This window comes from Nicotiana attenuata, unplaced genomic scaffold (assembly GCF_001879085.1).
Source record: "Nicotiana attenuata strain UT unplaced genomic scaffold, NIATTr2, whole genome shotgun sequence".
Lineage (NCBI taxonomy): Eukaryota > Viridiplantae > Streptophyta > Magnoliopsida > Solanales > Solanaceae > Nicotiana > Nicotiana attenuata.
Window position 1 is genome coordinate 77,987 of NW_017674180.1, and position 11,600 is coordinate 89,586.

The 11,600-nt window shown below is 37.3% G+C and overlaps 1 protein-coding gene across 2 annotated transcripts in view; it reads left to right on the top strand.

Annotated features, from left to right (window-relative positions):
* Window positions 1-745: 745 nt before the first annotated feature.
* LOC109218147 (acyl-coenzyme A thioesterase 9, mitochondrial-like) overlaps window positions 746-11,600 on the top strand; it is a 19,110-nt gene continuing 8,255 nt past the window's right edge. The window contains exons 1-3 of one of the 2 annotated variants that reach the window (XR_002066729.1): window positions 746-1,622; window positions 2,265-2,442; window positions 6,201-6,670. Coding sequence is in view for 1 of the 2 variants with exons in the window: in XM_019382482.1 (XP_019238027.1) it covers window positions 1,128-1,622; window positions 2,265-2,442; window positions 6,201-6,670 (1,143 nt within the window). In the remaining variant the exon portion in view is untranslated. The remainder of the gene's footprint in view (window positions 1,623-2,264; window positions 2,443-6,200; window positions 6,671-11,600) is intronic. The other variant, XM_019382482.1, reaches the window with a different exon arrangement.

Below are 11,600 nucleotides of genomic sequence, written 5' to 3' on the forward strand. Positions count from 1 at the left end.
TCTAGTTTAGAACACCTTAGCTACTCCCTATGGCTACTGATATTTCTTTTACTTTGGTTAACTTTACTAATTGTTGTTATTACTTTTCTATTCTACATTATTTACATCATTATTTTTTTTCTTTTGAATTTTTCAAACCTGTTTGAAAAAACTACTTTTTTTGAGTCGAGGATTTATTGGAAATTATTTTTTTACCCTACAAAGATAGGGGATAGGAGTAAGGTTTGCGTACACCCCACTCTCTCCAAAAAAGGGCGAAACTATGTTGGCCCAAGGGTGGTCAACTGACCACCCATCGCCGAAAAAATATAATATATATAAGGTAAAATATTACTTGTTATTGATTAAAAACAGACTTTGAACATCCTTGCATAGCCCACATTGAAAGGGTGTTCAATCAAAATTTGAACAATCTTATTAAATTTCCTGGCCTCGTCACTGTCACTGTCTCTAGACCCTACTTGTAGGGTCACACCCTGGTATATTGTTGTTTTTGATGTATTGAAGGGCAGAATTGCCTTGATGAATGGAGAGAAAGTACAAAATCGGGCATATTAAACCATGAGGAAAAATTCTTTTACAGTTATAGTGGTACTACCATTAGCGAGTGACAGAAACCGGTGGGGTTTATCAAAAGTGCACCACTTTTGCTTAGAAAGAGGACTATTAGTGCCAATATAAAAGAATAAGGACTATTTTGAATCTAAAGATAAAGATAAGGGATCGTTTTGCTCCTATATTTAACAAGACAAGATGATCCAAACAAGAAAATTCCGTATCATAAATTTTCAGGAATGAGTTTGGAGGATAATCCAACATGAAATGGGTAGATATATAAGGATTAGCAATATTGATGCCAGAGGAAATTGAACAGAATACAATACAATCTGACAGTATTCATTTGGTGTTCAAAGAATCTTTATTTAACAATATAACGGCCTCTATTCTTTCCAGTTGAGAGCTACAACTTTCTCAAAATACACCAAAGATTCTCCAAGTGTGATAAAATGAAACCTACAAGAACACTACTTTCTTGCCACTTCTTCTACCCATCGTATCTATCAGGAAAAACCCAAAATCTTGCCTCAAAATTTGTTCATTTGGTGTAATTTCATCTCCATAAAAAAATGGGGAGCCCATCATCAAGATTGCATTTTTTTACCAAAAGGTTTCCCAAATTCTCAAATTTCTTGCTTGGCTTAGCCAATTATGAAAAACCGACTGCATTTTGTGATCAAATGGTGTGTCAGACTAGGGTATTTTCAGTTGGACAAAATAGTGATCCAGTCCCAGTTGTGGCAACCACACTAGATACCATTGATGCAGGTTCTTCAATTAGAAAGCCAATCAGTTTGTGGCCAGGTATGTATCATTCACCTGTGACAAATGCATTGTGGGAAGCAAGATCAAGTATCTTTGAGAGACTTTCAAGTGTCCCAGTTGATCTTTCTCCACCAACTGATTTGATTGCTAAGACCCCATCTAAGAGTAGGACTAGTGTTCTTTACAAATTCTCTTCTGATTATGTGCTGAGAGAGCAATATAGGAACCCCTGGAATGAGATTAGGATGGGAAAGTTGCTTGAAGACCTTGATGCTTTGGCTGGAACTATATCCTTCAAGGTACTCTTCAAGGCTTTGAGCACCTGCTTATTGCATATCTATTAGAGCTGAGCTCCCATTATCTTTAATAGTAGAATTTGTAACCTGGAAATAAGATAAAGAAAACAATCAAGGTAAAATATAGTATAAAAAGATACTAGTAGTCAAAAAAGGATATGACTACTATACTATAATACTCCATAATAGTATCACGTAAAACAAAATGTTATGAATAATTTTTTCTAGGAGTAAGTTATTTGTTTATTTAACTTATTATAGACATTGAATGCAGATAATTTGTACAGTATTGGTGTAATTTTAACGTGTTCTAGCTGGTTGCTTTTATCTTATTTCCAGGTTACAAATTCTACTATTATAGTTAAAACGTTTCGACTTGAATGCTATCAGGATCATGATATCAGTGTACTTAAGACTTGACCATGTTTGTGTTTGGTTTGTCAGTTATGATCACACAAGATTGTTCTTATTATTAGAATTTTGTTATGCTAGTCATGTACGTCTGTTTGTCGTAGGACTTCACCAGCAATGCAGTGTTTGACCACTTGCTGCCTGCTTGGCCATACTTTGGCTGATCATGAACCAAAGAATTTCCTCTCTTATGAAGTATTGTCCTCATATTCTCTTTCTCTCTTTTCAATCCAGCACTGTTCCAGTAATGATGGTACTACTAGGCCCTTGATACTAGTTACAGCTTCTGTGGATAAGATGCTTCTGAAAAAACCTATTCGTATTGATACTGATCTTACAATAGAGGGCGCTGTTACATGGGTTGGTCGGTCATCTATGGAGATTCAATTGGAAGTGATGCAATCTTCACCAGGTATATTCCAAAAGTCATAGTTCACTTAGTTCAGAAGTTGTGATTTTCGTGGAAAATTGTTCCTGCTTTCATGCAGAGTCATTAGGAAATGACATATCTACTTTCATGTTAATTATTAACAAAAATTTAGTGCTATACTCTTTCCGGAGTGGTTATAGGTTAATCCTTTGTTAATGCAAGGGTAATACCACCAATTAAAGTGGAGATTTTCAAACTGCAAATTGATGAATATTTGTCATACCGACATAGAGCTTAGCAATGCATCATCTTGCTTCCAGCAATTGGGTACTAGATTTTCTATATACACCTTGTATGCGGGTTTTATCATTATTAAATTCATAAGTATAAACTAGTAAGTAGTAAATAAATTTGAAATATTTAAAATTTTATCTTTGAATCTGAATCAGAAATTTAAGATGATTTTGACCTTGATTGACATGTCTTCTACCTCATAAGTTTCTCTAATTGTAATCTTTTCAATTTATCTATTCGTACCATTGTTTCTTCCATTATTGTTTTTTTCTTCTTATGCATCTCTCTTCACTAAATCAATTGCTTTAATTGTGTTTCCTCTTAAAGCCCCACATAACTTGATACTTTTCGACACTGCAAGTGCAAACATCGGATGAAGTCAATTTAGATACATTAGGCTGGGTTGAATTATTTTCAGGATTTTCATATTAGCCACTGTAAAGGGAGTTCTTTTTCCATGTATCAGATTCTTTGTAAACTGCTTGATTCCCTTCAGTTCTCTTTCTTCAACTTATGTTAACATTATCCTAGTGCTGATTTAAGGCTGATCCATTAAGGATGTCATATCATAAAACTTTAGCGAAGACCTCATTTGGAAACATTAACGCTATGTGAAAAAGGTGCTGAGACACATTTGCAAAACCACTTGTGATATTATGGTGACAAAGATGGTTTCACTGTTCTCGTTATTAGCTTTTTTTGTAAAGAAAACTCATGAATCAGAAATAAATTCTTAAAGGGACGATGGAAGATGAACTGTTATTAGTTGGTTAATTTTGTTGAGCCACATGGCCAGTTCAGGAAGGGTTGTAATTAACAAACTCCAGAAACAAGGCCAAGCCTGAGTGCAAGTGGTATAGATTCACTAGAGAACACAGAGGAGATACTTATTGTTCTTGAATATGAGATTGAATTCTGCTCCTTTTCTTTTATATGTTGCATTGGGTTCATATGCTTGCCATATCACCTGTGTCCTGGATGTTTGGGTGCGTTTAAGAATACTGGATCTTAAAAGTGAAGCATAAGTGTCAGGGTCTCAGGTCGTGAACAGTTATCTTAAATTTTTGAGCTGTTTTTAATCAACTGTAATTTGAATGTCAATTTCCTAAACCAATTCATACATGACTGGCCTTCCCTGTGGAATTTATCCTGTGGAAGAAAATGCTCTTTAGTTGTAACTTGTAAGTACTCCCTCCATTTCATTTACGTGACACACTTTCCTTATTAGTCTATTCCAATAAGAATCACACGATTATATATTTAGAAACAATTTAACTTTAAACTTTTCATTTTGCTATTTTTACCCTTAATGAGAAGCTTTTACAGCTACACAAATTGAAAGCCTCACAAAAACTTTTACCCTTTAAGCTTTTGAAACCACAAGTTTCAAAGTGTTTCTCTTTTTTTTAAACTGCGTGCCGAGTCAAACTACGTCACATAAATTGTGTTAGATAGTTATGTTTAAATAGTCCTAGTCCTATATGTAATAGGAGTAGAATATGTCCTAGTCCCATATTAATAGGAGTAGAATATGTCCTAGTCCCATATGTAGTAGGAGTAGAATATGTCCTAGTCCCATATGTAGTAGGAGTAGAATATATATTATATATAGGGCTCATTGTATCGTTGTTAAAAAAAATAGATTTTTCTCCCGTGTATTCTCACATGGCATCCGAGCTTCAGTGAGATAACTATTATTGTGCGTCATTCCAGCAACATCCAGGTAGAAAGATCTCATCGCTTTGCAATTTTCCGGCAACTTCGTCTTGTCCCCAGGGTTCATCACTGCTACAGTGATACTGTGCATATATACCACCATCAGATCCGAAACCCTTGTGCGACTAGATCCCAGAAATTCCAGTCCCATCTGAATAGAAAAGTCAGTTATTGTGCGTCTTTTCGGTTGACGACTCAAGATTGATTTGCGTTATCTCCTTATCGGTAAGTGTTGTGCGAAAACCAACACTACTATCTTGTTCGGAAAAGTCGGGTGGCAAAACCCCAGTCAATTGCTCCGGCAGAAAGTCACGCGTCGCCAGAACTAGGGTTCCGGTGAGCTACAGTAACTTTTCCGGCGTGTGAGCCATTCCGGCCACTTTTTGATAAAACTTCTTCAGGACAACTCGTCTAGTGATCCGAGCCTACCCATATAAATTACATCAAATTCTGACAACTTTTATTTTTTCCGGCGTGAACAGTGATTTCCCGGCGTGAATAGTAATTTTCAAAAAAGTTTCTGTTTTCTAGTGATATTTTAGAACCTATTTTGTAGTGTGGAATTCGGCTTAGTCTCACTATTTTCAAATTTTTCCGGCGACCTTTCGGCCAACTTCTGTTTATCTGCAACCACTTGGTTTTGTTGCTCAGTGGGAGTCTAGTTGCCTTGTTTGTCGAATGATCAACTTGCAGATATTTTCGCCAAGTCCCTCACTAGTCCTCGTATTTAGTTACATATGTAACAAGTTCGGTATATATGATTTGTATGCAGCTTGAGGGGGAGTGTTAGATAGTTATGTGTAAATATTCCTAGTCCTATATGTAGTAGGAGTAGAATATGTCCTAGTCTTATATGTAGTAGGAGTAGAATATGTATTATATATAGGGCTCATTGTATCATTGAAAAAAAAGATTTTTCTCCCATGCATCCTCACAAATGGAACGAAGGGAGTACTAACTTTTGTGTCATTGTTTATCGTTTTAATTGATATCACATTACTATTAAAAGCCATTTGCTTCTTTCTTCAGTTTTCATCTAGAGCAATCACCCTCTCTTCTTCTCCTTGTAAGCTAGTAATCTTCTTCCTCTTTTTAAGTTTTCAGGCTTTTTTCCCCCTCTTCTCAAATCTACTCTCTTAGTACAGTTATTAAAGAAATTAAATAAAAAACTGAATGATGCCAACAATTATTTTTTGAATTGATTAGATGAAAATTGAAAGCTAATTTTGAGATTGACGTTATCTTGCAGTGGCCTTGTCGAAATTACAATTTACTGATGTTGGATTACTATCTTCATTATTGTATTCTAGAAGCTGAAATTTAGCAAGTATTGTAGCAGTTTTATGCTATAAGTACTAAAGTCATATATTTTAGACCTTTTTATATTTTCCATAAATGGTACCCTTCACTTCGAAAAGTGTGCAACTCGCTTTTCGCTTAAAACACCATGACGCTTATCCTTGTTTGTATCTTTCACTTTTAAAAGCTCTGTGGTATTCATAAATAAGAAGGAATTTGTTTCAGTATTCATTTCTACTGGAAAATGCAGTGGTGAATTACAGTATTGCAGGCTTACATGCCTTATGATTTTATAAAATTTAACAAGAAGATTATTTGATTGTGATAGAAGATATTTCTTGGAAAGGCTAGGTTTCTCAGAGTTTTTTCTGTTTAAACCTCTGGTTTTACAAAGGACCGAGTTTTGATAGCTTTCTATGTCATGCACTCATGCTTCATTGCCTCTGTATTTGGTGGTTATTGTCTCCTATGACATGGAACATTTCTTGCAGAAGCATCCAGTACCTCACAGTCATTAGCTCTAACTGCAAACTTCACTTTTGTGGCCCGAGACTCTAAGACAGGAAAATCAGCTCCAATTAATCAGATTTTGCCTGAAACTGAAAAAGAAAAGCTTCTCTGGGAAGAAGCAGAAGAAAGAAACAAGATGAGAAAGATTAAAAAAGGGGAACAGAAGAAGGAAATTCAGGGTGAGGAAGTGAAAGGGCTAAACGAGTTGCTGGCCGAGGGCCGAATCTTTTGTGATATGCCTGCTTTGGCAGATAGAGACAGCATTTTAATGAAGGATACGTGTCTTCAGAACTCTTTGATTTGCCAGCCACAGCAACGAAACATCCATGGCCGAATTTTCGGAGGATTCTTGATGCGTAGAGCTTTTGAGCTGGCTTATGCAACAGCTTATGCATTTGCAGGCAGTGCACCTTGCTTTGTGGAAGTTGATCATGTTGATTTCTTGAAACCTGTAAGTTTAGCTGTTACCTTTTAGCATATAGTCACCCTATTATTCAATCTCAAAAAAATATCGTCACACTATATGTTACCATCTCAAAAAAAAATATCGTCACACTATTCCTTACATTTAATTTTTCTTGGATCTAAATTAAAAGGTTGAGCATAGGATAGATTAAAACAGTGATTTTGATTCTAAATACATCAAACAGTACATTCCCAACAAAGTTCTTGAATACTACCTGCGTTCTATTTTATGTGGCATTATTACTATTTGGAGAGTTAAAAAAGGGGCTTCTTTGACCATGATATTGTAATTATTTCGAACTATTCAAAATTTTATGGTTATTCTTTTGACGAAAAAGGGCCTAAAATACCCCTTTACTATGTGAAATAGGACAGGCTAGCCCTCCGTTAAAAGTTGGTCTATATTCTGCCCTTGCCATTAACAAATGGGCTCATATATATCCTTCATCTCTAACGGAACATTCATAAATCCACGTGGAATAACATTTTGCATTTTAAAATCCAAAACCACATACTTCCTAATTAAAAAAAGCCACCTGGATTTAAAAAAATACCCCCACCCCTCCTTTTTTCCATACCGGGCCCCTACCCCACCCCCAAACAGGAGCCCCATATCTCTCTTTCTCTCTCTCTTTGAGAGATGCCTGCCAACCCTCCTTCTTGCCGGCCAGCCGCCGGATTTGATCACTGGTGCGTCTAGTCAACCAATCATGGCTACTCCCCTATCTTTCGCTTCTTACTCGTTCTTGTGGACAAAAACACTGTCGATCGACAGTGAATCAGCGACCTCAGATTTGGCCGGAAACATCTCTCCGGCGAGCTTTGGCTTTCTTTAACTTCTTTTGTATTTTATCTACTTCTGCTTGCTAGATCTAATAGAAGACAAACAAGAAAAGGTTGGGATTTTTGCCGGAATCTTGCTGGAAAAATTATTGGCGGCCGCTTGCCTTGCTTCTTTAGCAATGTTATTCCGACGCTCATCGTCGTTAGAATAGTATCCCAGGCTAACCATTTTCAGATCTTCTCCCATCTCTTGATGCCATCACTGTTTTTGGCTTCACTATTCATCATTATTGCTTTGCTTTATGACCCATTTTAGTTTATAGTTCTGTGTGGGTTTCCCAACCTTTTTTGTGTAACATTTTGGTGTTGTTCCGGTATTTTTCGCCGTGGTACCAACGCCGTCTCCGGACGTTAACTGTGGCTATAAATTTGGGTGCATGTCTTTCTTTGAATATAATCGAATTTTGGAGTTTTGGTGACTTTAGTTGGTCGGATAATTTCCGGCAACTCCGTTCGTTTCAGTGACTGTCCCATGGCCGGTGACTTTCTTAGTGTTGTTATCCAGCAAGATTGGGGGTGGCAAGGGTGGTGTATGGAAAAGATGAGGGGTGGGGGTATTTTTTAAATCCAAGTGGCTTTTTTAATTAGGGGATATATGGTTTTAGAATTTTAAAATGCAAAATGTTAGATGGAGGACATATATGAGCCCATTTGTTAACGGCAAGGGCAGAATAGAGGCCAACTTTTAACGGAGGGCTAGCCCGTCCTATTTCACATAGTAAAGGAGCATTTTAGGCCCTTTTCCGTTCTTTTAAATGACTAATTATCATGACTTATAATACTTTTGTAATCTCTAACTATGCAAATTTTATTTCAAAAAACTTGAAAATCTTTTTTCCAAATTCTTACACCGGAAATTAATTAGTTTGACCTTCGTATCCAAATCCCTCTACAAGAGTGAGTAGTATATAATGTTTATTAAAGTAATCTTGTACTGAAAACTCTTATCACTTTCAACCCAATACATAAAGCCAAGAAAGAATACTTTACATCTACATTATCCGGATTAGTTTCGGTCGGCTATATGGTCGTCTAAACTATGAGTGTATTATGTTTCTGTAGAAATTGTCAAATCTTTCATCCCCAATACAACATCTACCTAGTCGGCTTGACTATAGTCATATTTTGTTATAGGCATAGTATGTGAGTTCTACACCTTTCTTAGTCATTCTTCTTTGCAGAACTACAAAAGTTAAATATAGTCTCACATCTCTATCTTATACAGTTATACCTGCAAAAGCCAACAAGTTTTCGCCATTAATTTACTTCCATTACATCTAGTAATGCCGAACTAATTCTACACAACTATTTACAATATTTTTGACTAAATATTTTACCTTGCAATAGTTTACTCTTTTTTTTTCTTTTTTTTTTGTGTGTGTGGAGGGGAGGGTGTGTGGGTGTGTGTGTGTGTGGGGGGGGGGGGGTTATGTTCCTTGTACTGATAGTATGTCGAGAATGTAGTTAATTTTTCATGAGAAGATATTTATAAAAAGATGTTACATGAAACGATGCACCGGAGGAGGTGTGAGAGGTTAGCCGTGGTGGGTACGGGAAGAGGTAGAGGGAGACCTAAGAAGTATTGGGGAGAGGTGATCAGGGAGGACATGGCACGACTGCACATTTCCGAGGACATGGCCCTTGATAGGAAGGCCTGGAGGTCACGCATTAGGGTTGTAGGATAGGGGTAGTAAAGCTTTCCTTACTTCATTCCGGGGGTGAGGCGGGGTTGGATTAGGGTTGGTCTTAGATGGCTTGCAGTTTATGTTGGACCCACACTATTCTTGTTGTTTGTCTTAGCCCCGGGCCTTAGATTATGGTTACTGTTATTGCATGTTATTCATCTTTCGGTTTTTATGTTTCTGTTATTATTACGATTTCCATTGGAGTTACTAATGATTTCTCTCCTCTTGTTTTTTCTTACTTTATTTTTGTCTTTCTGAGCCGAGGGTCTATCGGAAACAGCCTCTCTGCCCCTATCGGGGCAAGTGTAAGGTCTGCGTACACATTACCCTCCCCAGACTCCACTATGTGGGACTTTACTGGGTAGTTGTTGTTGTTGTTGTATGTTACATGAAACGATGAAGGCATTGTGAAGTTCCTATAATCAGGATTCAGGATCTGATATTTGGCTTTTATGTGGAAGTCAGATGCTTTATGATCCCACATACTGGGTCTCTTAAGGTATTTAAGGGATTACAAATAGGATACAATGTGATCCCTACTAAGCAAGTGAATACCCGGCAATATTCTCTGGAAATTTGGAAACAGAGTTCAATCATTGACGCATATTATGTGTGAAAGTAAATTTGAATCACAAATAATATAGGAATTTTTACACTCTGGATCAGCTGGTCCAATGGCCCATATTTGTAATCCTTACCCGGTTTGGACCCTTTTGTATATATTTTGAAAAACCCTCATTAGCAGCCCCCATTTCCCTTCTCCGTTTAGAACTGTTGACTACCTCCTCTCTCGGCATTTTGTAGTGTTTTCTTTTTCCTGCATCTTGGCAGTACTTCTTAAGAAGTGAACAGAGATTATTCTTTTGCACAAATTTCATTCTTTTCCCCCAAGTTCTACACCCAAAAACTTTTTAGTGCATGTATCTACTTATTTTCATGATCGTGGCATTAGTAGTTTTTTTATTTTAAAAAGGAAAAGTCAGTCTGCACTCTCACACCTTGTCACGACTCGAAATCCCAATTGCGGGGCCGTGATGGCACCTAACACCGAATGCCAGGCAAGCTAACGTAACCGTATAATATAAAAAGAAAAGCAGTAGCTATCTAATAACTGATCAAAGACATAACATAAACCATCCCAAGATTTTGGTGTCACAAGTACATGAGCGTCTAGATCCAGCTAAATACAAGGTTTGAAAGAAATACATTACTGTCCGAAATAAAAGGAAACAATACAAGAAATAGGAAAATGGCTCCAGGGTCTGCAAACGGAATGCAGCTCTACCTCGAATCACTAACTGGTAGCTGGCTAGCTCTCTCGGGACTCCGCTAGTACCAACATCAAAATCTCTTTCCGCAACAAAATCACAATTAATCACGACTTTTCCTTTCGAACAAGCCTCTAAACCAACCGAATCTAGCCAATTATCGATCAAACAATTCAAAGCAAGCTTTAGAAACCACCCACAAATGAAAAAGGTTCAATTTTGATAATTTTTAAAATAGTCAACAAAAGTCAACACGGGCCCGCTTGGTTGAAATTCGAGATTCGGACCAAGACCCGATTACCCATTCACCCCCGAATCCGGTTATGTGATTTGTTTCGGAATCCGACCTCAATTTAAGGGTAAATCTCAATTTTACAAAATTCCTAAAAAAACCCTAATTTTTACCATGAAATTCATAGTTTTGATGTTAAACATTCATGAAAAGTAATTGAAATTGGTTAAAAACTAGATGCTTACTGTTAGAATAGTCATGTAAATAGGAGTAAATAAATAACCCTAATCCAATATATGTTAGGAGTAGGACATGTTATGTGTGTATATATATAGGGCTCATTGTAACATATGTATATACATCAATAATATATTTTCTCCCGTGCTTTCTCACATGGTATCAGAGCTTTAGTGAGAAACATATCGCTGTGCATCATTCCAGCGACTTCCGGGAAGAAAGAACTCAGTCACCGTGCAATTTTCCGGTGACCTAAGTGACTTATTGCGTCAAAGTCACTAATTAACAGTGTTGTGCAAAATCCAACACCACCACAAGGTTCCCAAGAGAAATCCGACCAAACCCCAGAAAAAATCACCGGAAAATAGCCCTCCACGCGCCGTCACGCGCCTGTCGGAACTCTGCCGCCGGCGGCGCGTCTGTCCCACGCGCCGGCGCGTGAGGCCTCTTCCGGCCATTTTTCGGCTTCGCTTCTTCAGGACAGTTGGATCGCCCTGCAATTCCGAGCCTGTCCATATTTTTATTTTTTTAATTCCGACCACTTTGAGTTTTTCCGGCGACTACACTGATTTTTCCGGCAGCTACAGTACTTTTCCGGCAAACACAGTGTTTTCTTCATCTGTCTCAGAGAATTTTCAGTTGATTCTTTTT